This window comes from Apodemus sylvaticus, chromosome 12 (genome assembly GCF_947179515.1).
Source record: "Apodemus sylvaticus chromosome 12, mApoSyl1.1, whole genome shotgun sequence".
Classification (NCBI taxonomy): domain Eukaryota; kingdom Metazoa; phylum Chordata; class Mammalia; order Rodentia; family Muridae; genus Apodemus; species Apodemus sylvaticus.
In genome coordinates this window covers 92,251,089-92,278,297 of record NC_067483.1, presented here as the reverse complement: position 1 = coordinate 92,278,297, position 27,209 = coordinate 92,251,089, and the positions used below count along the sequence as shown (strand labels likewise).

The window sequence follows — 27,209 nt, the reverse complement described above, 5'->3', positions numbered from 1 at the left end:
TCCTTATGTAGGTCTCCAGCAGAGGGTGTGGCCCAAATTAAAGGTATGCACCCCACCACGCCTTTAATCCCATATGACCTTGAACTCTGAGATCTCCCTGTCTTAATCTTCTGGGATTCAAAGCCACTATGCTTCAAGATCTCCATGCCAAGATCCAGGTCAGAATCTTTTATCTCTGAGTCTCCAGATTAGGATCATAAGTGAGCCTTCCGATTCTGGACTGTAGTTCATTCCAAATATAGTCAAGTTGACAACCAGGAGAAGCCACTACAGCTACACCTCATAACTAACTTCAGACTCCCCAAATAGTGCCACCAGCCAGGAGCGTGGGAGCTAGAGGGTGGCATTTCGTGTCCAAACCCAGGGATGCGAGGCGCCCAGCCAGCTGAAGCCAGTGTGTGCCACCCTTCTGCTTCCCCCCACTCTGCACACAGTGGCCTCTCAGGGAACATTTACAGGGCAGACAACTCATTGCCTGGCCTCAGCTGGCCTCCACGATAACCTCATGCTTGCATTTTCATGCCAGTATCACATGAACATCGAGTTTTGGGGACTGTCCCTCCGCTTCAGCACAACCGTTCTGTTCAAAGTGTGATCCTACCCATCACAAGTCCTCCCATGTGTCGGCCGCAGTCTCTCCTGACAGGCGGTCTGAGGCCTTGTCAGAACTGTGTGGAAGGAAGCTTTCTGGGAGACAGGCTCTCCCTCCAGCTGACCCTAGGCTCCCTTCCAGCCATCTCCTTCTCTTGCCCTGAGACTTTGGGTGGGGTGGAGTGGGGGGATTTCAGCTTCTCAGCCCACTGTTTCAATAGTCTGGTGGCCAGAGGGAAGGGACTCAAGCTTCTCTTCAGAGAAATCTTTATTCCTACCTTGGCTGTTGCAGCGCTGTTTGTCCCCCCCTCCCCCCAGCCCTTGTTTTAGTACAAAGCCCAATCTCTCTGCCTTAGTCGAGAAATACCTTTCTTCTTGTTAGAACAGTCTTGAATAAAGACAATATTTTAACATCTTGATACATCAAGCTGGTGCCTAAGGCGTCCAAGGTACCTTGTTGGCCTTGTCTTTGTTCAAGATATGATGGCATTCGGAAGAGACACCTGGGGCAGTGCCAGTCCACATTAGGACACAAGGAAAAGGGGGGTGGTGCGTGGGGGGGGTTGTCTAAATACTAGTCCAGGTCTGAGCCTCTACAGATAGCAGCAGCCCAGGACTGACCTTGTAGATCTCAGGGCCTGGTCCGATCTTTTCACTTCAGATCCCAGCTGGCTGGGAGCTCCCTGGTTGCTGCCAAACTGCTCCCCACAGTCCCCAGAGGGGCGGCTGCCCGCAGCCTGGTTTCTAATTTCAAAATCACACCATGTTCTGCAACCTTTGTGTGTTTTAGGTCAAATAAACAACTCTGCAAACATGTAAATAAGCTGTTCTGCTCTGATTGATTGTGGGGGAGGGTCAGCGAGGGAGGGGAGGGGAGGGGTGGGGGAGGCTGCGGAAAGTAGGGACAAGCGACTGCTGAGCCACCACCTCCCGTTCAGGCCTAGTGAAGATGCTCAACTTGGATTGGAGGGGAAGGGTCAGGAGCTGCTGGCCTTTGGGCTCAGGCCCAGGCTGCGGGCCACAGTAGCTCTTGCTCCCGTCGCTCGAGGTCCCGCCCGCTCCAGCCATGGACGCCGGCTCCTGGGCGCTGGCCCTCCTCGGCTTCTCCGCGTCCCGGGTCCCCGGGCAGCCGCGGTCCACCTGGCTCGGCGTCGCCGCGCTGGGACTGGCCGCGGTGGCGCTGGGGACCGTGGTCTGGCGTCGCGTGCGTCCCCGGAGGCGCCGGCGGCTGCAGCAGGTGGGCACGGTGGCTCAGCTCTGGATCTACCCCATCAAGTCCGGCAAGGGGGGTGTCGGTGAGCGAGGCGGAGTGCACCGACATGGGGCTGCGCTGTGGCCACCTGCGCGACAGGTACGCGTGACGCCGAGCATCGCCACGCAGATCTAGGCTGTGTGGGTGCGGGGAGCTCAGCGGGGTCCGCTCACAGGTCCCTTCTTTCCCAGACTAGAGACTGGAGCCTGGGGAAGGGATGGTGAGAAACTGAAAGAGCGGTCCTCACCCTCCACCAGACAGCTCGGGGGACCTGCAACTCTGAAGTTTCCGGGTTTTCCCCCTTCCTGGAACTGGACCTCTCTCTGTCCATCCTCCCGTGGCTATTTCAAATTTGTGGTGTAGACAAGGCATTCCATATGCCGGCCAATCCGCAAGCAGAAATTTTAATCTCCCTCCACCCAGGGACCCGGAAAGGATTGGGCCTTGGTTACTTTACTCTCAGCGATAGTCTTAAATTTAAACTAAGACAAAGGTCCTGGATCCTAGACGCGGCTCATCACTGGTAGTGTAGAAGTTGGACGCCTTCTTGCAGCTTAAGAAAAATAATCTGTGAGTGTTAAGGCTCTTATCAGATAAAGGCTCTGCGCGGGGCTGAACCTAGGTTTTGTAAACCGCGATTAAGAGTCCAGCTGAGGAGTGACCCGTGTCACCTGGGCTTCACTGAAGGGTCAGCAGCTCTGTCCGCTTCAGGTCTGGTCTCCATCAGCTCTGGGCATCACTAGAGGACCGCCTTTTAGGATCCTCGGGGCCTTCTTCAGCAAAGGGCTCAGGCTAACAGAGCTGACAGAGTCTCAGCTCTCAAAAGCGAACACAAGCCCTTCGCCCCGATCAGGCCGGTCCAGTGGACATGCTGACTGACTGGTCCCCGGATCAGGCCGGTCCAGTGGACATGCTGACTGACTGGTTCAAGAAGAAGAAATGGAGATCCTTGCTCCAAAGCCCTTCTTGTCTTATAGCTGATTTAAGGGCGGCTTTTACATAGGGTTGATGGACTGACTGGTGGCTTCCTCCTTTCAGTGTGGACCTTGTCTCGTGTGGCTGCCCCCACCCCACATCCCCAGTGTTTTGCAATTCTTCATGTCTCAAGGACCAAAGATCATTAGAGGTGGCCGTGGCTGACGCGAGGCTCCAGGGCTGCCGGATTCCTGCTCTCCTCCCCCTCTCTTGAAAACACAGCAATGGTCCTTTCACAGGACACAGCAGTTCCGGCCAAAGTTCAAAGGTCAGCTACTCACCTCTTCAGGAACCCTAACTATTGCCTGCTTTGAGCAGCGGGGCCTCACACACACTCTGTCAGCCTCAGAGGCAAAGGGCATTGGCTTTTTTTTTTTGTTTGTTTGTTTTGTTTTTTTGTTTTTTTTGTTTTTTGATTTTTGGATTTGGTTTTTTCGAGACAGGGTTTCTCTGTGTAGCCCTGGCTGTCCTGGAACTCACTCTGTAAACCAGACTGGCCTCGAACTCAGAAATCCCGTCTGCCTCTGCTTCCCAGAGTGCTGGGATCACAGGTGTGCGCCACCACCGCCCAGCGGGCATTGACATTTTTGCTACCATATTGATTCAGAAACCGCGTTCTGAATTGCACCTCAGCTGTGGTGGCAAATTCTTCACTTTAGTCACAAGCTCTCAGGGAATGTAAGCAATAAGTAAACAACAGCAAATGCAAACAACCAAACAACGAGGAACTGCTTCCTTGGGGGACCCTGAGGACAGAGAGCAAGGGTGTCTGGGGGCACTCAGGGAAAATGTACCAAAAAAAGTCAATTGCTTACTCTGAAAACTAGAAAACAGCCAGGCCCTTTCCAGGCAAGTAAGTTGGAAGAACATCCTAGAACATTCTAGAGAGCTGGGAAAAGACACCAGGCTCAAAGGCTGGCGTGTTCTGACGTGTTTACCAGAAGTAGTTGAAAACGGGACAGGGACTTGAATCTAAGGAATGCTTTTGCAACATTGAAACTTAACTGTGCACAGCAGCGAGTAAGAAGTGAAGATAACCCAGTGTCCCTTCAAGGGTGAGGAGATTAAATAATGGTGATTTATACAGACACTGGAATATCGTCCAGCCTTGGCAAGGACTGATGTTCTGGGGCCTGTAGTAATGCGGACGGACAGTGAGAACACAGCGCTAAGTTAACTGAACGGCACAGAGGGACTAGTACAGGATTTCAGCTCCAGCTGCTTGACTCCAAATTCATAAACAGAAACAGGAGAGAAGGTTCTGGGGCTGGAGGGGGTGGGCGCGGTGAGTTATTGCTTACTGGGTGCAGAGTTTCTGTTTGGAAAGGCAAATGGTTTTGGAAACGGTGGTGACGGTTGCGCAACACCGAATGCACTGAGGGCGGGAACTCGCACACTTGGTGGGGGTGATGTTACTTGGTGGTCGGTGCCTAGGCTGGGCCTTCCCTGAGTTCCAGTCCCCTTTTCCAATTTTCTCTCTTTTCTTTTCTTTTCTTTTCTTTTCTTTTCTTTTCTTTTCTTTTCTTTCTTTTCTTTTCTTTCTTGTTTCTTCTTTCTTTCTTTCTTTCTTTCTTTCTTTCTTTCTTTCTTTCTTTCTTTCTTTCTTTCTCCTCCTCCTCTTCCTCCTCTTCCTCCTCCTCCTCCTCCTCTTCTTCTTCTTCTTTCTCCTCCTCCTCCTTCCCCCCCTCTCTTTCTCTCAAATCAGGGCTTGCCAAAACAGCTGGTAACTTTATTTGAAGCAAAGCAGCAGTACAAGTTAGTTTTAGGCTCACGCATCTAGAGGAATCCGCTGTCAGGACTGACAGAGGCCACGAGTGAGATCACTCAGGGGCTCTGATTATTGTTTCAGGCCGGGGACCAAGAGAATGAGGACCCGCATACTGTGGGGCGTAGTGAGGCTGGCTCTCTGCCTTGACTCACATATTTGGCCGTATACTAGCTTTTTACAGAGCATGTGCCTTTCCACAAAGCATTTGGCTATAGCCATCTGAATTTCCACTTATTTATAGGCATAAGATGGTAAATGGGGGGGGGGTACCCTGATTCTTTTTTTTTTTTTTTTTTTGTCAGCTCAACACAATTTAGACTTATCTGGGAAGAGGAACCTCGTTGAGAACACGCCTAGAGACAAGTCTGTGGGGCATTTTCTTGATTAGTGATGATGTGAAATGACCCAGCCCACGGTGGCAGTGCCCCGCCCCCCACCAGGCCTGGTGGTCCTAGGTTGTTTAAGAAGTCAGGCAGAGCAAACCGTGGAGATCAGGGCAGTAAGCAGCAATGCTCAGAGGCTTCTGCCCCAGTGTCCGCCCTGAACCTTCCTTTCCCTGGCAGCAGGGAGGGGACGCACCATACTTCCTCTGGAAATGGTTCTATCCATTGCTCTACCAGTTATCCTTTACCTGAGGAGTGAGTATCTCTGAACATGGAACAGAGTGAGCTAGGAAAGTATTGTAGAGACGGACAGCAGACCTTTTCAGCAAACTTCAGAATTCACAACCCCCAGTATTTAAACATTCAATGGGTGCAGCTGGAGAGAGGGCTCAGCAGTTAGGAGCGCTTGCTGCTCTTGCAGGTGAATGGGGTTTTGTTGCCAGCACTCCCTCTTCTGGCCTTTGCAGGTACTGCATGCATGTGGTGCGCATACAAGGGTGGAGGCAAACGCTGGCGCCTAAAATATAAAATTAAACAAAGATAGCGCTTGGAATTGCTGCCACCTGTTGCTCAGCCGAACTATATGGCTGTAAACTCCTTGAGGGACAACCTCACCTTTCTGCCCCTGAGAGCTCACTGCTTCTCCGTGACCCTCTGGCCGGCTGTGAAGTGGGTTCTTAATGTCTTCTTGGGGCATGCTTAAAGAATATGATCAAGTCCTGTCAAACGTTCCATCTGTTACACATCGACTCTCGAGTGGTTATTGACTCCTTTAAAATGAACAGACGGTGTCAGGCCTCAGTCTTGTTCATTGCCAAGGCAATGTTCAGAGAGAGAGAGAGACAGACAGACAGACAGACAGACTCTCTAAGCTTGCGGGGCTTGGGGGATAAGAGCTGGGTAATTGTGGCTCTGGTGAAGGCCCGGCTGCTTGTGCTGTTTTCTATGGAGCCTGTGCTTTTTGTCGATGTCAGGTTTTGGCTTGTGATCAATGAAGAGGGGAACATGGTCACTGCCCGGCAGGAGCCTCGTCTGGTCCTGATTTCTCTGACCTGTGAGGACGACACCTTGACTCTCAGCGCAGCCTACACAAAGGACCTGCTGCTGCCTATCAGCCCGCCTGCCACCAACCAACTCCTCCAGTGCAGGTGGGTAGAGCAGGCCTCTGGCCCGTGAACCAAATACACACTCCATGTTTGTCACTCTAGCTTTCAATTGCTTAAGTTTTCAGTTAGCTTACAAGATAATAGATGGACTTCATTATGCCATTTGCATACACACACACACACACACACACTTACACTCAAACACACTCATATACTCACACACATGCAGTCACACGTATTCACACACATACACACACACACTCATATACTCACACACACTCATATACTCACACACATGCACTCAAATGCACTCATATACCCCCACACACACTTGCACACACACATGCACATACACATGCACACACACATTCACATACACACACAGACATACTCACATACTCACACATACACACACATGCACTCATATGCACTCACACTCACATACTCACACACATACACACACACATGCACTCACACACAGGCACACTTACACACATTCACACATGCCACAAATTCACACACTCACACTCACATACACACACATGCACTCACATGCACTCACACACATACACACACACACACATACACACACACACACACACACACACACACACACACACTGTACCTTGCTCATGTTAGCCCCATATTCCCTTGTCCTGTGCTCCTCCACTGGTCCCTTCTTCCCCTCAAATAATTGTTTCAATATTTCGTATCACATATGATCAGAGTGGTCCAGTTCTTGCCCACTGTCCTACACATGAACCCTGGATTCACTGTCCATGCTACATCATCTAGGCATGATGATATAACTCCAGGCTGAAGAGATAGGGGTAAGAAATCTGACGTTCAGGGCCATCCTTGGCTATATGGAGAATTGGAGGCCAGCTTGGGCTACATGAACCCTGGCCTTACATAGATAGGTAAGTAGATGATAGATAGTTAAATCTAGACTCTAAGTAAAACAGGAAACGAGACATTCTGCACCCCGTCATGCTTTAGACTGCTTTCTCCCCATGCACAGACCCTCTTTTACATCCATGTCCTATAGATACATGTATGAACACATATTTATATTAAAATCCAGACTGTGCATATGCTCTTGCAATTCTGAGGGTAAGTGACCAACGGGCAGGCTCAGAACAATGGCACTCTGTTCACAGGACGCCCTGCGCACTCTGTCCTCTGCGTCATGAGAGGAGAAAGCAGCAAGTGGCTTCAAATGCGGGTGTGGGAACAAGGGACACAAAAGGCCAATGTAGCAAGCTGAGGATGTGGCGCAGCGGTAGAGCACTGGCCTAGCAGGCTTGAAGCTCTGGGTTTGAACCCGAACTCAAACATAAATTAGCTAATTAAATAAGCTTCTATGGAGAAAGAAACAGAGGTCCAAACCCATTGAACATGAAACTAAGAGAAAAATAATCCCACCAAAGAATCCGGGACAAAGCTGGGTGCGGAAGGGAGGCTTTCCCAGAAGAGAGGAAGTCCTGTAATCTGTCCCAGGACTGTCCTTGCAAAGCGCTTTCGTAACAATGCCCTATTAGATATGATATTCGGCTCGAGGCGGGCAAGTTACAAAGTGGAAAAGAACAGCAGTAGCTGAGGGCTGTCCTGGGTTCAGTTGGAGGAAGGAGGCCATTGCTTGGGCTGTGGGTATACAAGCCCACCACCTCCCAAGCCCTGGTGCTGGTGGGCTGCGGGAAGAGAGGTGCCCTGGGGCCAGACTTAGCAGCTAAGAAACTGCAGCTAGAATTTCCTTTTTCTCATTGTGGGAGAATGATTTGGATTAGTAATACTTTTGTTATTGTTTCTGCATTTTCAATATATAGGAAACATGAGTTGGGTGTGGTGGTGCACACCTTGAGCCCCAGAACTTGGGAGGCAGAGGCAGGCAGATCTCTGTAAGTTCAAGGCCAGCCTGGTCTACAGAGTGAGTTCTAGGTCAGCCAGGGCTATACAGGGAAACCCTGTCTCAAAAAAAGCCCACAAAACAAACAAAACCCCATGAATCCACCTCAGTCAGGCCTATAATCCCAGCAGGAGAAAGGCTGAGGCAGGAGGATCATAAGTTCAAAGGTAGCCTGGACAACTCAGTGGACCCCACCTGAAAAATGAAGAAAGAGTAAAAAGAATAAGATGTGGGTCAGTGGTAGAGCATGTACAAAGTCTTGGGTTCAAACCCCACTGCTGCTAAAACTTCTCTGTCTCTGTGTCTCTCTGCCTCTATGTCTCTGTCTATCTCTGTTTCTCTGTTTCCCTGTCTCTCTTCTCCCATTCTGTCTCTGTGTCTGTCTCTCTTTCTCTTTCCACCACAATGATCTGTGTCTTCCTGATCTGTGTTAATTCCTAACAATAGGAACTAACAATTCCTATTGTTAATTGTCAATTAACAATTCCTCACTTGAGGCTCTTAGGTGACTGACTCTGTGTGTATTAGTAAATTGTTAATCCACTCTGAGCTTCTGGTGGGTGATAATACCTCTTGCCACCCACCAGAGTTCTCTGGATTCTCAAATCACACACACACACACACACACACACACACACACACACACACACACACACACACAGCATTATTTTTAATATGCCTTACTAGCTCAACCTCTGGGCTTCTCCTTAACTCCACGTGGCTAACCACACTTCCCCCTCTGGTATTCCTGAGTTATCACCTTTAACATCTGTATTTCATCTCTGCTATCCCGGACCCGATGGAGGAGTGTCCCCTGGGGCCATTTTCCCGGATTCTTACTTGTTGGCCGGCTCTTAAGTCCGACCTTTCTGCTTCTTCACAGCACACGGTCTGTCTTACGCCCCTCTATTGGTGGAATCCTTTCTTCCCCCTTGTATTTCTTGCCCAGGAATCCTAAGAGTCTCACCTCTTTCACCCTGTCCAGCCATAGCCCCTGGCTCTTTATAGATCAATCAAAAACCAGTTGAGGACAGGGACCCTAGGAGCATCTGGACATGTAATTTTGGGAGCTGAATTAAGACAAAACGTTAGAACCAATTCCCAACATTCTCTGGGTACTTGGGTTTTCATGCTCACACCAACTGAGCCAGCTCCCCAGATGCTGTCTCCCAGCCTGCTCAGATCTTCTGAAGACGTTCAAACTTATTACCTCCCGTCACCCTCTCCACGTGCCTTTCGTGAAGGGAGACACAGGTATGCTTCAGTTGCTTTTACAAATGGGAAAAGGTGTGTTGGCTCGTGCCTTTAATCCCAGCACTCGGGAGGCAGAAGCAGGTGGATCTCAAAACCAGCCTGGTCTACAGAGAGAGTTTCAGGACACAAAGAAACCCTGTCTTGAAAACAAACAAACAAATGGGAAAGGCGAGGCTTCAAACAGCACTCACTGGGGTTTAAACAGTTGCTCTGAGGGAGGACTGAGCTAAAAGTAAAGTCTTCCGGTGATGAAGAAATACCAGCAGCGTCATGGTTGGACCGATGCGACTTTTCTGACCCATTCTGGAACACAGCGTTAACAATACTCAGAGCCTCCAAATTGTCCCTTCCTATTGCCCTGTGCCCACCCACTGCAGAGTGCATGGCATGGAAGTGCAGGGCAGGGATTGTGGAGAGGATGCGGCTCAGTGGGTCAACAGCTTCTTGAAGACGCAGTCCTGTCGCCTGGTGCACTTCGAACCGCGCATGCGCCCCAGAAGGTCTCAGCAAATGAGGGCTGCGTTCCGGCCCACGGACCAGGTAAACGGCTTGAGGGAGGCTTGGTGTGGTCTGAGGATGGAGAAAAGTTGTTGTGGGTTTCCCCACAGGTGACCCATCCCTGGCATGCTAAAGTGGTTTTCATAGCAACAGACAGAAAGCAAGCACTTGCGCTCACAGCCTGAGCACCGCAAGTGTCTCTTGGAAGACACTCGTTCCTGCCAGGATAAGGACATGAGTGGGGCTCCTGTTTCTTGATTTTTGGGGGAGCCTTGCCCTCCCCGTGTAAGCGTTCTGGTGCCTGTGGGGGTCCAATACTATTTATTCTGCATTTATTCTATCATTTATTCTATTATATCTATTTATTCTCAATCAATTCTGTAACAGTGTAGTCCAAATGTTTTAGCATTCTTACAACGGTGTGTCAGACTGCAAGTGGAGATGTAGGGTGCACCTGTGTGGAAGAGGAGCCCCAGATTTCACGTGGTCAGGCTGGTTCTTTGAGGCATAGGGCTGCAGAGGCTCATGACTTAGGACGGTAGCACTATGAACGACTTAGATGTTCAAAAAATGAGAGCCAACACTCATACTTCATATTAAATTAGAGGTCGCATAAAGATAGGTACCTATAGAACTAGTGATCATTTTCTCAAAATAATGAAACCATTGAGCTTGTCACCTTATTAAACGAAATTAAAGAAAATGGATGCTTAGAAAGGTGAAGCATGTCTTTTTTTTAAAGGTTTATTTATTTATTATGTATACAGTCAGTGTTCTGCCTGCATGTATGCCTGCACGCAGGCCAGAAGAGGGCACCAGATCACATTATAAATGGTTATGAGCTATCATGTGGTTGCTGGGAATTGAACTCTGGACTTCTGGAAGAGCAGCCAGTGCTCTCAACCTCTGAGCTATCTCTCCAGCCCCCCCCCCCAGTTGAGTAACTTGGCTTTTCAAAAAGATTCATTTATTTATTTTATGTGTATGAGTACACTATAGCTACCTTCAGACACACCAGAAGAAGGCATGAGATCCCGTTACATATGGTTGCGAGCCACTATGTGGTTGCTGGGAATTGAACTCAGGACCCCACTGAGACATCTCTCCAGCTGAAGTGTTGTCTTTAAGGGAACATATGTAGTGATGCAGGATTCTGAGGTCATACATAAAACAAAACAAAGCAAAACAAAATTTTATAGGTGTTCATGTTTTGCCTAAATGTCTTTGCACCACATATGTGCAGTGCCTCTGAAGGCCAGAAGAGGGCACCAGATCCTCTAGAAATGGAGTTACAAATGGTTTTTACACTGCTGTGTGGTTGCTGGGAAGTGAACCCTGGATCTCTGCAAAAGTAGCCAGCGCTCTTGCCTGCTGAGCATTTTCTGCAAACTCTTTATGTCATGCAGTTCTGCAAGGACAGTTAAGATTTGAATTGCTGTGACCTGTCTTTGAAAATAACTGGAAAAATAGTTATAAAGATGTCTGTGTGTGTGTGTGTGTGTGTGTGTGTGTGTGTTGGGGTGTGGAGGCTGAATTTTCAGGGACTTGACCCAGGATGTCCCCTATGAGCACCTAAGAAGTGAAGGCTTATGTATGGAAGATGCACATGGGTGTGAGGCTTACGGGGCCACATTGTATCCAATGTCTGCTTCCTCCTCAGGTGGCTTACTCAGATGCAAGTCCGTTCTTGGTCCTCTCTGAGGCATCCTTGGAAGATCTCAACTCCAGGCTGGAGAAAAGAGTGAAAGCAACAAACTTCAGGCCTAACCTTGTCATCTCGGGATGTGGCGTTTATGCCGAGGTAACATTTGGCCTGAATAGCCTCTTTCTGGTTTATGAAAGATGTAGTAGTTATTGCCAGGTAACTGTAATCAAAGCAACTGTAGTAGAGGCAGGAGGATTAGGAGTTCAAAGCCAGCCTGAGCTACATAATGAATTCAGGGCCAGCCTGAACTATGTAAGACCCTTTCTCAAACTAACAACAACAAAAACGTATAATGTTATTTATGTTGGGCTAGACTGTTGCCTGGAGTTGTTTGTCTCTGTACTGCACAGCGACTCTTTTGGTAGGTTTGTTGAGCACCTAAGAAGTCAAGTCTTATGTAGGGAAGACACACGTGGGCGAGGCAGAGGTGCTGCTGTGTGAGGTCTGAGGTGTGGGGGAGAGCCCTGAGTAGGCAGATTGGCTACCTTACTCGGCTACACTTACTCAGCATGGACAGCATGGTCTCTGCGTCCATGGGACAAACAAAACGCTTGTCTCGTCTTGCTACCCCACCCAGTTTCTGCCTAGCTGGTGGCTCCTTTGAGGAAGACCAGCATTTTTAGCGTGGCAGCTGGTAGGGGACGGGACACTTCTCAGCTCGGTGGGGACATTTCCTAACACTTCCAGGGCCTCCTTCCTCTGACTCCCAGGTGTCAGCGTAGGGAACCATGATGCCAGTTTCTAGTGTTCTGTGGCCCTAGCGCTGACTTACCTTTGGGATAACCTTTGGATGTTAACTTTGACTCTGCCCGATCTGTCATGAAGGCAGATGCTGGTCATCACAGAACTGAATGTGAGCATCATGAAGCGTGGAATAGTGCCAGAGGTGGTTTCAGGAGGTGGACCTTGTGGACACAGGCATTTGAATAGCTTGGTTCCCAGTTGGCGCCACTGCTTGGGAAGGTTTGGGACCGTCTTAGTCAGGGTTTGACTGCTGTGAACAGACACCATGACCAAGGCAAGTCTTATAAGAACAACATTAATTGGGGCTGGCTTACAGGTCCAGAGGTTCAGTCCAGTATCATCAAGGCAGAAACATGGCAGCATCCAGGCAGGCATGGTGCTGAGAGTTCTACATCTTCATCTGAAGGCTGCTAGCAGGATACTCACTTCCAGGCAGCTAGGATGTGAGAATGTGTCACTCACATTCACAGTGACACACCTACTCCAACAGGACCACACCTTCTAATCCTGCCAGTCCTTGGCCAGAACATATACAAACCATCACAGGGCCTGCGGCCTAGCAACATTGGCTCTCTCTGCTTGTACTGTGGCCCAGCAAGTGGCACCTCAGCTCTCCGTTCCCACTGCCACGCCTTTGCTTTGCCATCCCAGACTCTTAACCTCTGGAATAAGCCCAAATACACGGTTTCTCTTATAGATTGCTTGGTCACAGTGTTTTATCACAGCAATAGAAAAGTAATGGGGGATACAGGAATGAACGTGAAACAACTCGCGGTCACACGATGAATCTGATGTGCTTCTGGCAGTGCTTGTCCGTGTGGTATCACGTGATTTCACTGCAGCCTCAGATCTGAACACGTGACATGTGCACTTTGAGCCATTACACCATGCGATGAAAGCAATACCTTGGCTCAGATTGGAGATTTGTCTTAGATATGAGTTGTGGTGGCTTTATTGTGCATACAAAGTTTCTGTACAACATAATGGTTTCATAACAGAAAACAAAGGTAATACCTTTCTACCTTCACTTCAGCACATAGCCAGTAAGAATTTCTTTGGATTTGTATTTTGTCAGACAAACACATTCCTATCATTAGCATACAAAGTTTACTTTAGTCTTTGGCAAATAACTACACGGTAAGTGCTCTGAAGGATTGTTTTAAAAATGTTTTTTATGGTTTATTATCAACAAATGTTTGGAAACTGTACCTATTTTCTGGAACTGGATGCTTGGGCAATCAAATAAACATTTCTCAGGTAGAAAGTGGTAGTGAATGGAAAAACACTTGAGAAGCCCTGGCCTGGGGGCTTGGTGATTAAGGCCATCAGTGCAGACCCAGCAGAGATAGATGTCAGCCTTAGAGAGGAATTTACTTCTGGCCATACTTTTTGTATGTATATAGAAAGGGAAAAGCTGAGGAGATTGGAAAGAAGCCTTCCCCTCTGCCAAAAGAGTGAGTTCTAACCCCATATATTAGAGGAACTGATTCTGTCTCTTGGCTTTGCTGTGAGACATGAACAAGGAATGATGGGAAAAGAACAATCGAGGAATTCCATTCCCACAAATACACCCCTGATACTTTTAAATTTTATCTATCTATCTATCATCTATCTATCTATCTATCTATCTATCTATCTATCTATCTATCTATCTATCTATCTATCTATGTGTGTACACATTCTGTGCATGTGTGGAGGTCAGAGGGCAACTTGTGGAAATTGGCTCTCTTGCAGTCATGTGGGCCCTAGGGATTGAATTTAGGTCTTCAGATTTGGTTGGCAAGAGTCTTTACCAGTGAGCCATCTTGCTAGCTCACCTCTGATGTTTTCTGTAACATATTCCTTGCATACTCTCAGGTTTAAACATGTATGCTCTATAAAGGTAAATTTTATTCACCTGATGTAATTGTCATCTCAGAGGCGTACTGCCTCCATCTGCTAACCTAGGCCCAGTCCTGGAAGCTTCCAGCCTCCACACAATCTAATCCAGGCCTAGAATATTTCCAGTCTCTGAGACTTGCTGCTGAATAAGCTCACCCCTTCCTAGTTCTTTCTGATCTCTGGCTGGTTGATTCCACTCAGCTGTTTTGGCTCAAACTCCTCTGTAAGCTGACTGATTTAATCTGGCTCTTCTCTTGGCCTCTGACTTTTTGCTCTGCTTGGCCTCAGACTAATCTTCTAGCTTTTTCTCCGTCTCTGGCTCATTTTCTCTTCAGCCCCTCTCTGTAAAACTCTCCTGGTAAAACTGCCTCCTCTCTCCATGCTGCCCTCTCTTCAGTAGCCTCTCTTTTCTGTCTGTTCTCGTGAGAATGGGGTGTATACTCTTCTGTCAAATCTTTCATCACTTTGTCTACCACTCAATTGACTTTGACTCTGCCTGATCTGTCGTGAAGGCAGATCACTTACATGGGTGCTTCCTTCTACAAACTAACTTTACCGTCCTTGTTTGGAATTAAAGATGTGTGCTAAGGGAATGTGCATTCCAGTCAGAGGGATTAAAAGTGTGTGTGTGAGCTAAGGCTGAGCCGCACCACAACAAGAAACAGGTTTTCCCAATAACTGTGGGTGGTCTCGAGGTTGACAATGTGATCAAATATCTTGCAACAACATTCCTCTGAAGATGGCAGAATGTCTGCACCATGAGTGAACTGCATGCATCCTTAATGTGTTACTTCTGTTCCTTTCTGACAGTGGGCCATATACAAAGGGTTGTGTCAATTATTAATCATATTGACAAAAGGCAACAACTGATGTTTTGAGACTGTCACTTGCTTGTTTTAAACAGTGTTTCCCTGTGTAACAGCCCTGGCTATGCTGAAACAATCTCTCTCTCTCTCTCTCTCTCTCTCTCTCTCTCTCTCTCTCTCTCTCTCCTCCTTCTCCTCCTCCTTCTCTCTCTCCCCTCTTCCCCCCTCTCCTTCTCTCTCCCTCTCTCCTCCCCATTCCTTGTGAACTTCTCAGCAATCTGTACCAATCCTTCCACTCCTTAGGTTCACACAGCCCAGGACTCCCTCTGAAGGGCTCAGTTCTGTTGATAAAGAAGATGCATGCTCCCAGGTTGCCCTCAAACTCCTATCTTACCCAGAGCCCTTTTCACTTTCCAGCATCTGCTTGGGGCACAACACTCTTTCACTGAATTTGGCACTGCAAGTTTGCTCCTGGCTCCTCCCTCTGTTCTGCCCCTTCCAGGCCCAGTCACATGCACTTGCCTTGTGATTTTTCAGTTCTTGGCTACCTGCTAGATCAGAGTTTGATATATCATCATGTCTGGACCACAAAGTGTTCTTTCTTGAACCCTGGAGGGGCCAGGAACAAGTTCCCAGGGGCCTGTGGGAGCTCTTACACTTTTCAATGTGACTGCCTTGCTCAATAGCCTTCTGTCTCTCAAAATGTCCTTACTAAGCCTGCAAGTGGGCTCAGCTCATAAGACTTACCACTCACCATGACATCCCTCTCACCCATTTACACACATAGACAGTAATAACAAATACCTGAATTTTAAGTAATCATTATATGTAATTAATAATACTAATACTAAATCCATACCTTCAAATTCTATCACATGGCACAGTTCATTTTCTTAGCCCGTGCTTTCAATAAGATCTCTATAAACTGTAAATTGGACCCGTAGTGATGTATAACCTTAGGCCAGAGCTGACTCTGTCCAGGCCTTTCTGGCACTAGCCCATCTTGTTTGGAGATATTACCTCCAGCCAGCATGTCCTGACTTAGACTCCCATAGACTCTTCTGGGCCCAGCTCCTTTTCGGGCCTGGGGTGAAGTCAGTAGCAATAGTTTTCTCCTCCTTCTTCCCTTTGCTAAACAGGCACTTTCCAGATGGTGCTATTTTTATCTTAATTTTCTTTTTAATAACATTTTTGAGAGAGAGAGAGAGAGAGAGAGAGAGAGAGAGAGAGAGAGAGAGAGAGAGAGAGAAGGGTTTTATTATGTAAAACTGAATGGCTTGGAACTTGCTATATAGAATAGGATGGTCTCAAACTCAAAGAGAGCCGCCCGTTGCTGCCTCCTAACCTGACATTCTTTTTTTAAATGAAATCATTTATTTTTAATTATGTATGTGGAGCGTGTATATGCATGTAAATGCAGGTGTCCCTGGAGGCCGGAAGAGAGCCTCTGATTCCCTAGAGCTGGCATGATGGTGGTGATGAGCTGGCTGACAAGGATGCTAGGATCTGGCTTTCTGCAAGAGCAATACACAGACTTTTTGTTTGCTCATTTTAACCAGGGTTTCCCTGTGTAACAGCCCTCCCTGGCTGTGCTGAAATAAACTTGCTATGTATCAAGGCTGGCTTAGAAGTTCTGATCCTCATGTCTCTGCCTTCCAGGTACCAGGGTTAAAGGTGTGTGACATCATGCTCAGTTCAGGGGATCCAACTTAGGGTGTCATGTGTGACATCATGCTGTGTTGGGGTTCAACCTAGGGCATCGTGTGTGGGTAAGATTTCAAAGAGGAGAGACGTTGCTTAGGAAGACAGGGAACTAACAGGTGTGTGGTGTCCACTGTCCCCTCTGGACTGAGGTGAAGCACCTCTGATGCAGTGACATCATTAGGTATGACTCCCCACAAGTCCCGACACAGGTGTGCACCCAGAGGAGCTCCCGGGAATTTGTTCTTTACTTTCTAGGATTCTTGGAACGAGGTTCTCATTGGAGATGTGGAATTGAAACGGGTGATAGCTTGCACCCGGTAAGAGCCTTTCCTGTCGTGGGGGGTGGTGCACAGGGATGGGGGTGGCATGGAGGGTGGGGGCAGGGCTTCTCTGCTTTGTTCCCTGTGTAACGCTTTGTGTGTGTGTATGTATGTCCAGGTGTCTTTTAACAACAGTGGATCCGGACACTGGCATCATGGACAAGAAGGAGCCTCTGGAGACACTGAGGAGGTAGAACCAGGCACATGGGGTCTGGGCGTCTGAGGAGCCATATTTAAATAATATCTATAACGGGGAACAGTGGAAACAGTGCAGCGTAGACAGTACAGTGCGGAATGCGAGCTTTAGGGAGTCCTGGCCACTAGGTTGTTGGTACATACAGAAAAGACAGTATGCCCAGGGTTCCATACTGCCTACAATTTGCTGTTCCCACGGGAGGTCTTGGAAGGTATCTCTAGAGTAATGGGGTGGGATAGGGGCTCCCATAATGCACTGTGGGAAAAGTCACCATGTGAAGCAAAGTACCCCAGAGGAGCAAGCTTGGGGACAGCAATAGTGATACACTACAGCTCTTACATCTATGTAACATCAGAGCAGTGGAGAATCTAGTCTTGTTATTTTCCTTGGAGTGGAGGAGATACAGTAAAGAGAAAGACAGGCTGGGCAGTGGAAAGAGACCCAGCCATTGCAATGTTGTCACTGTCAGCAAGTCTCCTTAGGCCAGGTCCTCAATCTGTTATGTTTTTAGGTTCTAGGGATTGAGTCCAGGACCTTGTGAATGCCTGGCATGATCTTCCACCACTGAGCTCTGGCCCCTGCTGTCTTTTTCTTCTTCTTCTTCTTCTTCTTCTTCTTCTTCTTCTTCTTCTTCTTCTTCTTCTTCTTCTTCTTCTTCTTCTTCTTCTTCTTCTTCTTCTTCTTCTAAAAATTTATTTATTTTATTTTATTTTTTGGTGTTTTGAGACAGGGTTTCTTTGTGTAGCCCTGGCTATCCTGGAACTCACTCTGTAGTCCAGGCTGGCCTCGAACACAGAAATCCACCTGCCTTTGCCTCCCAAGTGCTGGGATTACAGGCATGCCCCACGACACCCCGGCTCCTCCTCCTCCTCCTCCTCCTCCTCCTCCTCCTCCTCCTCCTTCTCCTTCTCCTTCTCCTTCTCCTTCTCCTTCTCCTTCTTCTTCTTCTTCTTCTTCTTCTTCTTCTTCTTCTTCTTCTTCTTCTTCTTCTTCTTCTTCTTCTTCTTCTTCTTCTTCTTCTCCTTCTCCTTCTCCTTCTCCTTCTCCTTCTCCTTCTCCTTCTCCTTCTCCTTCTCCTTCTCCTTCTCCTTCTCCTTTCCTTCTCCTTCTCCTTCTCCTTCTCCTTCTCCTTCTCCTCCTCCTCCTCCTCCTCCTCCTCCTCCTCCTCCTCCTTCTCCTCCTCCTCTTCTTCCTCCTCCTCCTCTTCTTCCTCCTCCTCCTCTTCTTCTTCTCCTCCCTCTCTCCTCCCCCCCACCTCCTCCCTTCCCCTCTTCCCCTCCTCCTCCCTCCCCCTCCCTCTCTCCTCCCCTCTTCTCCCCACCTCCTCCCCCTCCTTCTTCCTCTCCTCTCTCATTATGATGATGATGATGTATATGGGTGTTTACCTATATATATTTGTGTATAGCTTGTATGTGTATGGTCCCCACATAGGCCAGAAGAGGGCGTCAGATCCCCTGGAACTCTAGTTGTAGACAGTTATAAGTCATCACCTGGGAGCCAGGGACCTGAACCTGGACTCTGTTGGAGCAGCAAGTGCTCTTAACACAGCCATTACTTTTTGACTTGAGGCAGGGTTTCCCTAAGACATCCAGGTTGGCTTTGAACTTGGTAAACCTTGTACTTGTGAGTCTCCTGTCTCAGACTCCTGGGTATCTTGGATTATATAGGCTTGTATCACTAGATATGGCTCTAATCCTCATAAAATAGGAGATGAGAAAAACTCAGATGAGTCTTCATGTAGGTCAGATGAAAGACTCGGGAGCCGGCTTGGCTCCGTTACATCTCCTTACCTCTCCCTCACACACTGCCCGATCTCAGACTTCCTTTCTCTCTGGTTTTGAAAGGCTCACATGATTGCTGACCCATCTCCTCCTCTAAGCACTCTGGGGACTGGGGCTGGTTCTCTGCACTGTCAGAGCCCCTCCCTTGGGAGGCTATGTTTGTAGAAAGAGTAATGGACCCAAAACACAGAGTAAGGGCAGGAAGCAGCAGCGTGGGGGTGATCACAGGAGCCTGATCCTCTGCAGGCTTCTTACAGCCCAGCCTCTAATTGCTTCTAATACCCAGGGAGACAGTGCTGCCGGCCTAGGTGTCTTCTCCTATCTCTCCCCGAGATTTAAAGTGCCACGGAGATAGTGATTTATACTCTTTCCCGGACAGGTGGTCATAAATCGAGCAGGGAGAGGCCCCGCTGCAGGGTATAAACCACAAGCGGAGCGCGCAGCCCTTCAGCGGCATCTCGGGTGTTGCTGATGCCCGGGAGATGGCGCTGCTTTACTCTGGCTGAGCTGGGCAGGGCAGCCCACCTCACCCACCTGACTGCCCTTGCCTACGAACGACTAGGAGGTCCATGGAAACCCAGCTGGGCAAAGCACTACCTGGCAGAGGATTAATTCTGGATAGGCAAAGCTCAGGGAGGCTTGTCTGCTCATGGGAAAGCAGAAGGACAAGACAAATGAGGCCACTCTGGTCTTCTTAGAGGACTGGCTGAAGAGGGACTTCTTTTGTTTTCGTTTTCCTTTTCTCTCTCTCTCTTTTATAGTGCTAGGATTGGAAGCCAGGACACTGTGTGCAATAGGGAAACATTCTGTCACTGTGTTCTGTCCCAACACGCTTAGGCTTGAAGCTTCAGGGTTTCTGTTTTGTTTTGTTTTCTGTAAAGGTTTGTTTAAGTTTTTATGTGTACGGGCATTGCCTGCATGCGTATATATGTGCACCACATGCAGGCCTGGTGTTGTGGAATCCCGGACCTGCAGTCGCAGACAGTTGTGAGCCTCCATGTGGTGCTGTGAATTGAACCTGGGTTCTCTGGAAGAGCAGCTAGTGATCTTAAGTGCTGAACCATTTCTCTAGGCCCTGGTTTTTGTTTGTTTGTTGTTGTTTTTTCTTTTTGTAAGGGGACTTCACATAACTAGAATAAAGCAATTTGTATCATTTTCAATAGGTGGCTTCAGGCCCCCACAAACCAGCTCCTCCATATCTTGCTGTATCTGTTTGACACTTGAGAGTGGGGGAAGCCAGAAGAACTTCCTATTCTTAAGGCTAGCTGCTTTCAATGACACTTAACCGCATCGATGGCCCGGAGTGCGGGCAGTGTCCATGCGTCAACCCTTGGGAGCTGCCACACGGTGCTTAACTCAGAGCCAAGCCCTGGAGGTGGACAGCGGCGAGGCCTCAGAAGTGGGGTGGACCTAAGGGTGCATATCACTCTGTGATCTCCACATGGGGACTGGCTAGGGACCTTGCCTGTGGTTAAGCCTGGTCTCTGGCGTGGGTACAGAAGGCAGTGTGACTCACACCTGCTCCTTACCAATGCACAGCACTTTATAATTGACAAAGTCTTTCTGCTCCACCATCATGTAAGGGTGGAGACGTCTGGCCGGCGAAGAGTTGTTTACTGATGGTTGTTTTCAGTGCTGGGAGGAAACCCAGAGGCTCAAACATGTGCCACTGAGCTGCAGTGCCCAGTCCAGAGACCTCTGTTTAGGGGAAGTAACATGCCTTAGGGCCTCTTGCTGGTCAGAGTAATCACATGTTCTATATGCTCCAAAAGGAAATACACGGGAATTTTTCTTTGAAATATAATGTTTTGCTCAGTATGGTGGCTGTTAGCAATGTCCGTATTTGGATGTTGAAGCAGAAGATTGGTACAGTTTTGAGGCTAACCTGGTCTGCATTGTAAGTCCCACATCATTCTGAGCTACAAAGTGAGACACTATCTTAAAATCTAATTTGTTAACCCCAACAGAGGTTGCATATGTATTTATCCATATCACTATTTATATTGATATCAATATCAATAGATTTATATATATATAGATGTATATATATATATACATAGGTGCATATTAGATGTTATATATGTAGATATGTCTATGTATGTATTTATATGTCTATGTGTCTATGTATCTATGTATCTGAATCTATGTATGTATGTATGAATCTATCTATCTATCTATCTATCTATCCATCCATCCATCCATCCATCCATCCATCTATCTATCTATCTATCTATCTATCTATCTATCTATCTATCTATAGATATGGATAGAAATAAAGTCAGAGAAAATTCATTCGTCAGACAAGACTGATGGTAAAGGTTTGGTACACACCTCTTGCAATACCTAGTCATGTCCACTAGAGGCCGCTCTTGACCTCATTTGGTCTCTCTGACCTGACACTTAGGAACTCTCCAGGCTAAAGGTGATTGGTTACATCTCTGGATTCTTTCCAGGCTTGGGGAGCAGGGTTGCTTAGGACTATGTAGATGTGAAGAGTGGTATCATCCTTGCTAGAGAGTATTGTGTGAAGTGCTTGACGCATATGCTAGTGTGTAAGAGGTGTAGGGAGTCCCCGAGATAGGTGGATTCCTCAGTCCAACAGTACAGAGCCTGGGAATAAGACATGCCAAACACATAAATGAATGCTGTCTCCCTCCCACACCATGCCCCAAAGTCTCTTCCATCACGTGGCAAACAAGAGAGAGACAAACAGGAAATACCTGGATTCGCGGGCCCAAGGCTACTGCAGGCTATGCCATGAGGAAACACTATAGGCGAGCTGAGATAGCCCAGATTAGCAGGTTTGTCCATCCATCCATCCTTCAGTCCATACATCTGTCTATTCATCTGTCTATCTATCAATCTGTCCATCCACCTGTCTGTCCATCTGTCCATCCATCTATCCATCCATCCTTCCTTCACTCCATACATCTGTCTATTCATCTGTCTATCTATCAATCTGTCCATCCACCTGTCTGTCCATCTGTCCATCCATCTATCCATCCATCCATCCTTCCTTCACTCCATACATCTGTCTATTCATCTGTCTATCTATCAATCTGTCCATCCACCTGTCTGTCCATCTGTCCATCCATCTATCCATCCATCCATCCTTCCACCCATCTGTCCATTCATCTAGCTGTACACCCATCCGTCCGTCCATCCATCCATCCTTCCATCCATCCATCCTTCCCTCTATCCATCTGTCCATTCATCTATCTGTCCATCTGTCTATCCATCCATCCGTCCATCCATCCATCCATCCTTCCCTCTATCCATCTGTCCATTCATCTATCTGTCCATCCGTCCATCCATCCATCCATCCATCCATCCATCCATCCATCCATCCATCCACTCCTTTCTTGAATGGCTGTAGTGTGTCAGGTTCAGGGCTACAGTAAAAAGCTGGCAGACATACTGTTATCCCACAGTCTAGGGAGGGGTTGGGAGCTCCAGAGGAGACAAACTCAGCTCTTTTTTCATTGCTAATTATTATTTTAATGTATTCTTTGGCAATCTCACACATTTATATAATACATTCTGGTGCTCTAGCTCAGGGGCTTGAGTGCTAGCCTAACACACCAAAGGGCTTCCATCTGATCCCCAGCCTCTCCTAAGCTGGGCCGTGCCACACAGGCCTGCTATTCCAGCAGGAGAGGGTCAGAGATCTAGGTCATCACAGCTCCAGTCGGCCCCTGACCAACCTGGACCACATGAGAACTTCCCCCAAACTTACTTCCTCAACAGAAAATTTAGGTCTGTCGGTTGGGGTAGCACAACCAGAAAGAGATGCTGAAGAGCCTGAGGTAGGAAGGTCAACAGGTCGAGGATAGCCTAGGCTGGACCTTTTGTCCACAGCCATATGGGGTCTTGTCTAAGTCTCTGTTCTCATCGGACATTTAGGTTTTGAAGAGTCTGTAGTGCCAAGTTTTTACAAGGTATTTTTTTAAAGGTAAAGTAGAACACAATAATTTCAATAATAATGTTGAGGTCAGCTTAAGTGAGAAACTAAAAAAAAAAAGCTTTCCTGGTCTTACCATGGCATTCCACATTGTATATATGAATTCTTCATGGCTTCTTGAGTGTTCTGCCTGGCAGAGGTGCATACCCCTGCTCCTCCCCCCACCCCCTCCCCACCCACTATGTAGCCAGGTTGATCTTGAACTTGGTATCTCCGGAGTGCTGGGATGACCACACCTTGCTCACACTGTCTTTAAGGGTCTCACGTACTAATACTCTAATCCATCAACAAGCAGCGTGAGCCAGCACGGGACTGGCAAGGCCCAGAACAGGGGGTAAGGGTAAAGGGAACTGGGCACACTTTGACTTCCCCAGGTCATTCTGTCCCATAGAACAGACAGATGTGTGGCTTGTACCTATAGGAGAACACATTGCAAGAGCAGAGAAATTACGAAACAGGAGCTCCCTGCTGCCTTATGGGATTGTGGGCTTCCTCCCTGGAACAGATGACATTTGAGTAGAGCCCTCGAGGGAAAGGTGGGATTCTGCTGCCTGGGGAAGAGGAGGAGGGATGGTGTCTTAGTCAGGGTTTCTATTCCTGCACAAACATCATGACCAAGAAGCAAGTTGGGGAGGAAAGGGTTTATTCAGCTTACACTTCTGCATTGCTGTTCATCACAAAAGGAAGTCAGGACTGGAACTCAAGCAGGTCAGGAAGCAGGAGCTGATACAGAGACCACGGAGGGATGTTTCTTACTGGCTTGCTTCCCCTGGCTTGCTCAGCCTGCTCTCTTATAGAACCCAAGACTACCAGTCCAAAGGTGGTACCACCCACAAGGGGCCCTCCCCACTTGATCACTAATTGAGAAAATGCCCCACAGCTGGATCTCATGGAGGCACCTCCTCAACTGAAGCTCCTTTCTCTGTGATAATTCCAACCTGTGTCAGTTGACACACAAAACCAGCCAGTACAGATGGCTATAGGGGAGGAGGGATGGCTATAAGGGAGGAGAGATAGCTATAGGGGAGGAGGGATGGTTATAGGAGTCAGAAAGCCAGATAAAGCACAGTGGGGAATCCTGCAGTGTTACATGAGTGCAGACTGTAGCAGAGAAAAGTTTGAGAAAGCTGTCTGGGGACAGGTACAGGGCTTTTCACACTGTGTGGTAGAGCTGCCGTGTTATTCTTTTTTTAAGAATTATTTATTTATTTTATGTACATGATTCCGTCTAAGCTCTATGACACAGTTACCTAGCAATGGCCAGGTAGGCCTGGCCCACTATAAAAGGGGCTGCTTGCCCCTCCTCTTCCTCTTACCCCTTGTCCTCTTGCTCCCCCTCTCTCCCCATTCCTCCCCTCCTTCTCCATGTGGTCATGGCCGGCCTCTACTTCTCTACTCTCTCCTTCTCTCTGCCTTTCTCTGCCTCTACAACCCTCTTCACTCCCCTCCCCATGCCCTGAAGAATAAACTCTATTCTATATGACACTGTAGTGTGGCTGGTCCCTCAGGGGGAAAGGACGCCTCGGCATGGGCTGGTGGAGGCAACCCCTTCCCCTACACCTCACCACACCCCATAGAACATATCTTAATAGCTTTTTATCTTTTTATAATCACAACAACACGAGTATACCGTAGCTGTCTTCAGACATGCCAGAATGTAATTGCATTGGAAACCATTACGGATGGTTGTGAGCCACCATGTGGCTGCTGGGACTTGAACTCAGGACCTCTGGAGGAACAGTGAGTGCTCTTGAGGCATTGAGCCATCTCTCCAGCCCCTGTAGTGTTATTCTTTATGCGCTGGGCAGCCAGAGGGGCTTTCCTAGTTGGAGAATATTAAGATCAGAATGAAGCTAAGACGCACGGGGCTGAGGAGATGGCTCGGTGGTTAAAAGCAGAGCTGCTCTTCTAGAGAACAGGGTTCGGTGTCCCGTTCTGGACACGCATAGCTGCGGGAAACTCCAGCTGAAGGAGAGCCCTTTTCTGTCACCCTCAGTCCCTGCACACATGTGCTGTGCTTATGAGCACGCAGAGAAACACTCACACACTCAAAGAAAAACAAGCAAACCCTTTCCTTAGGAACACAGTCATAGAATCATGTCCACAATAATTGATGTAGGAGGGGGGATGGTAAAGAAAAAGAGTTGGCCAAGAACTTAGAGAAGTTAGAGAGCACAACTTCCCACGTGGCCGTGTCGCAGCAGCATGGAGCCGTGGGATCAAGAAGAGGGAACAAAATCAAATGGCGCCCTCAAAGGGCCTCTGCTCTGGGCAACCAAGGGCCTCTGCTCTGGGCAACCATGGGCCGGGAAGGGAGAGAGGCAGTGGAGTGGGTGAGAGTCTGGCTGTGACCTTGGACCAGGCGACGCCGTGGAGAAATTGTGAGAGAAAAGGAAAATTACAGGCATGTCTGGTGAGAACAGTAACTCAAAGAAGATCCCGTTATGCATACTCCAGCATATGGGATTATTTATTTTTTAATTTTAAATCTTTCTTCAAATTTAAGCTGTTTGTTTATTGTTTGTTTGTTTACTGTTCCTGAGCATTGTGTCTGCTCCTGTGTCTGTGTGTCACATGTGTGCAGTCTTAACAGAGCCAGAGGAAGGAATTGGATCACAGAGCCAAGTGTCATAAGCAGTTATGAGCCTCTTGGTGTGGGTGCTGGGAACCGAACCCTAGTCCTCTGCAAGAGCAGCCAGTGCTCTTAATCACTGGGCTACCTCCCCAGTCCCAAGTACCTAGTTCTTAATGTTGGAAAAAGGAATATCGCTGTAGGGAAAAGCCTTGAGGATGTTGCTTTTGGCCGTCCTTGGTACTTCCGACTGGCCTGTCACTCTCTGGCCTTCCCCGGGTGTGTGTGTGTGTGGGGGGGGGGGGGGAGCTGGGCCATTAGAACTGACTGGAACCCTGCTCTAGGCACAGCCCGCCTGACTGGGCGGACACCTGCTTCAGCCCTGACAAAGTCACGTGGGGTCCAGGCTCTTCCTCTTCCTATGACTCACCAGGGCCTTTTCCTGTTGCAGCTACCGCCTGTGTGACCCTTCGGAACGAGCGTTGTATGGAAAGTTACCCCTTTTTGGACAATATTTTGCTCTGGAAAATCCAGGGACAGTCAAAGTGGGAGACCCTGTGTACCTCCTGAGTCAGTGATGGGAACTGTTCGTTCTGGAAGAATAGGGGTCTCTTGAAAATGTTTTGAAAACTGACATCGCTTGACCGGTTCTTGGGCCTGTTCTCTGGATCCCTGAGCTCCAAGTTTCTCTTTCAGATTTCCTTCTGTTTTCGATGTTTTCTGGGGCCTGCACACAAAGCAGGGAGAGACAGCCTTGCGAACTTAGCAGGTCCCTCTTAAGTTTCTTAAAGAATGCAGGGGTCATCACATTGCCCTGTTTATAATTATGGAGTAATCCTTCTGTTTCCGCATTCGCTTGTTAAGACAGCAAGCAGCTGCCCATCATCTCCCTAGCCTTCTTTTGGGAAAGAGAAGAAAAAAGGAGGAAGACTGTAAACCAGAAGAATGTCCCAGAATGCTTTGCTACCCCTGGACATGGTGCATACAATGGAAATGAAATACTCTCCCAAGTAAAGCTTTTCCTCAAGGGCAGGCTTTGGAAACGGTTTAAAGGGCAAAGCCCTGAAGATACAAATTGTCCCATAGATCCTCCTGGACCAGATGCTGTTGCTTACTGACAGGGTGAAGATTTGATGGATCTATTAACCCAAGAACACCTCTGAGGTGTCAGGGACCAAAGCCGTCTAGAACATCCAGACTGACTCTCAGCTCTGTGAGAAACAAGATGATTCCACTCTTCAAGCAAAGTGTTGATTCCACCCACAAAAGGATTCAAGATGGTTCCTAGCATGTGGGGCTAGACAGTGACGCCAGGGAGGGAGATACCTCCCCTGGGGAGTCTAAGATGAGATTTTCTCTTGCCCAGGAAAATGATGTCTCTCTTAATATAAATGAAATGGCCCCGAGGGGGTATGGTGCCCCCTAGTGGTGGTGAATGATAGCTCAGCCCACCTTGAGAAAAATTAAAAAAGAAAATGATAAAAGCAACCTTGTGCTTGTTGTTTAGTTTTAGAACTTAAAACGTTTTAAAAACTGACATGCTTGAAGTCGTTCTTCAGCCTGTTCTTTGGTTCTGTGAGTTCTTTGGTTCCAAGTGTTTCTTCTTTCAGATTTCCTTCTGTTTCAGTGTTTCCTGGGGTCAGCACACAAAGCAGAGAAACACAGTCTTGTGAACTTAGCCAAGCACTAGAAACATTTCCATCTGAAGGAAGTGTGGGAGTCCCCAGGTGCTCCGCATTTCTCTGCGTTAGGAAATTGACTTTATTTTACTATTTTAAATTTTTACTTTATTTAAACATATATAAA

At 48.0% G+C, this 27,209-nt stretch overlaps 1 protein-coding gene across 1 annotated transcript; it reads left to right on the top strand.

Annotated features, from left to right (window-relative positions):
- Positions 1–1,488: 1,488 nt before the first annotated feature.
- Mtarc1 (mitochondrial amidoxime reducing component 1) lies at positions 1,489–26,893 on the top strand. Its single transcript, XM_052200835.1, is given in 8 exon segments — positions 1,489–1,870; positions 1,872–1,942; positions 5,944–6,117; positions 9,613–9,775; positions 11,394–11,534; positions 16,829–16,890; positions 17,012–17,083; positions 25,855–26,893. Coding segments are annotated over 8 exon segments (1,023 nt in total). The 5' UTR covers positions 1,489–1,657; the 3' UTR covers positions 25,982–26,893.
- The last annotated feature ends 316 nt before the right edge of the window (positions 26,894–27,209 follow it).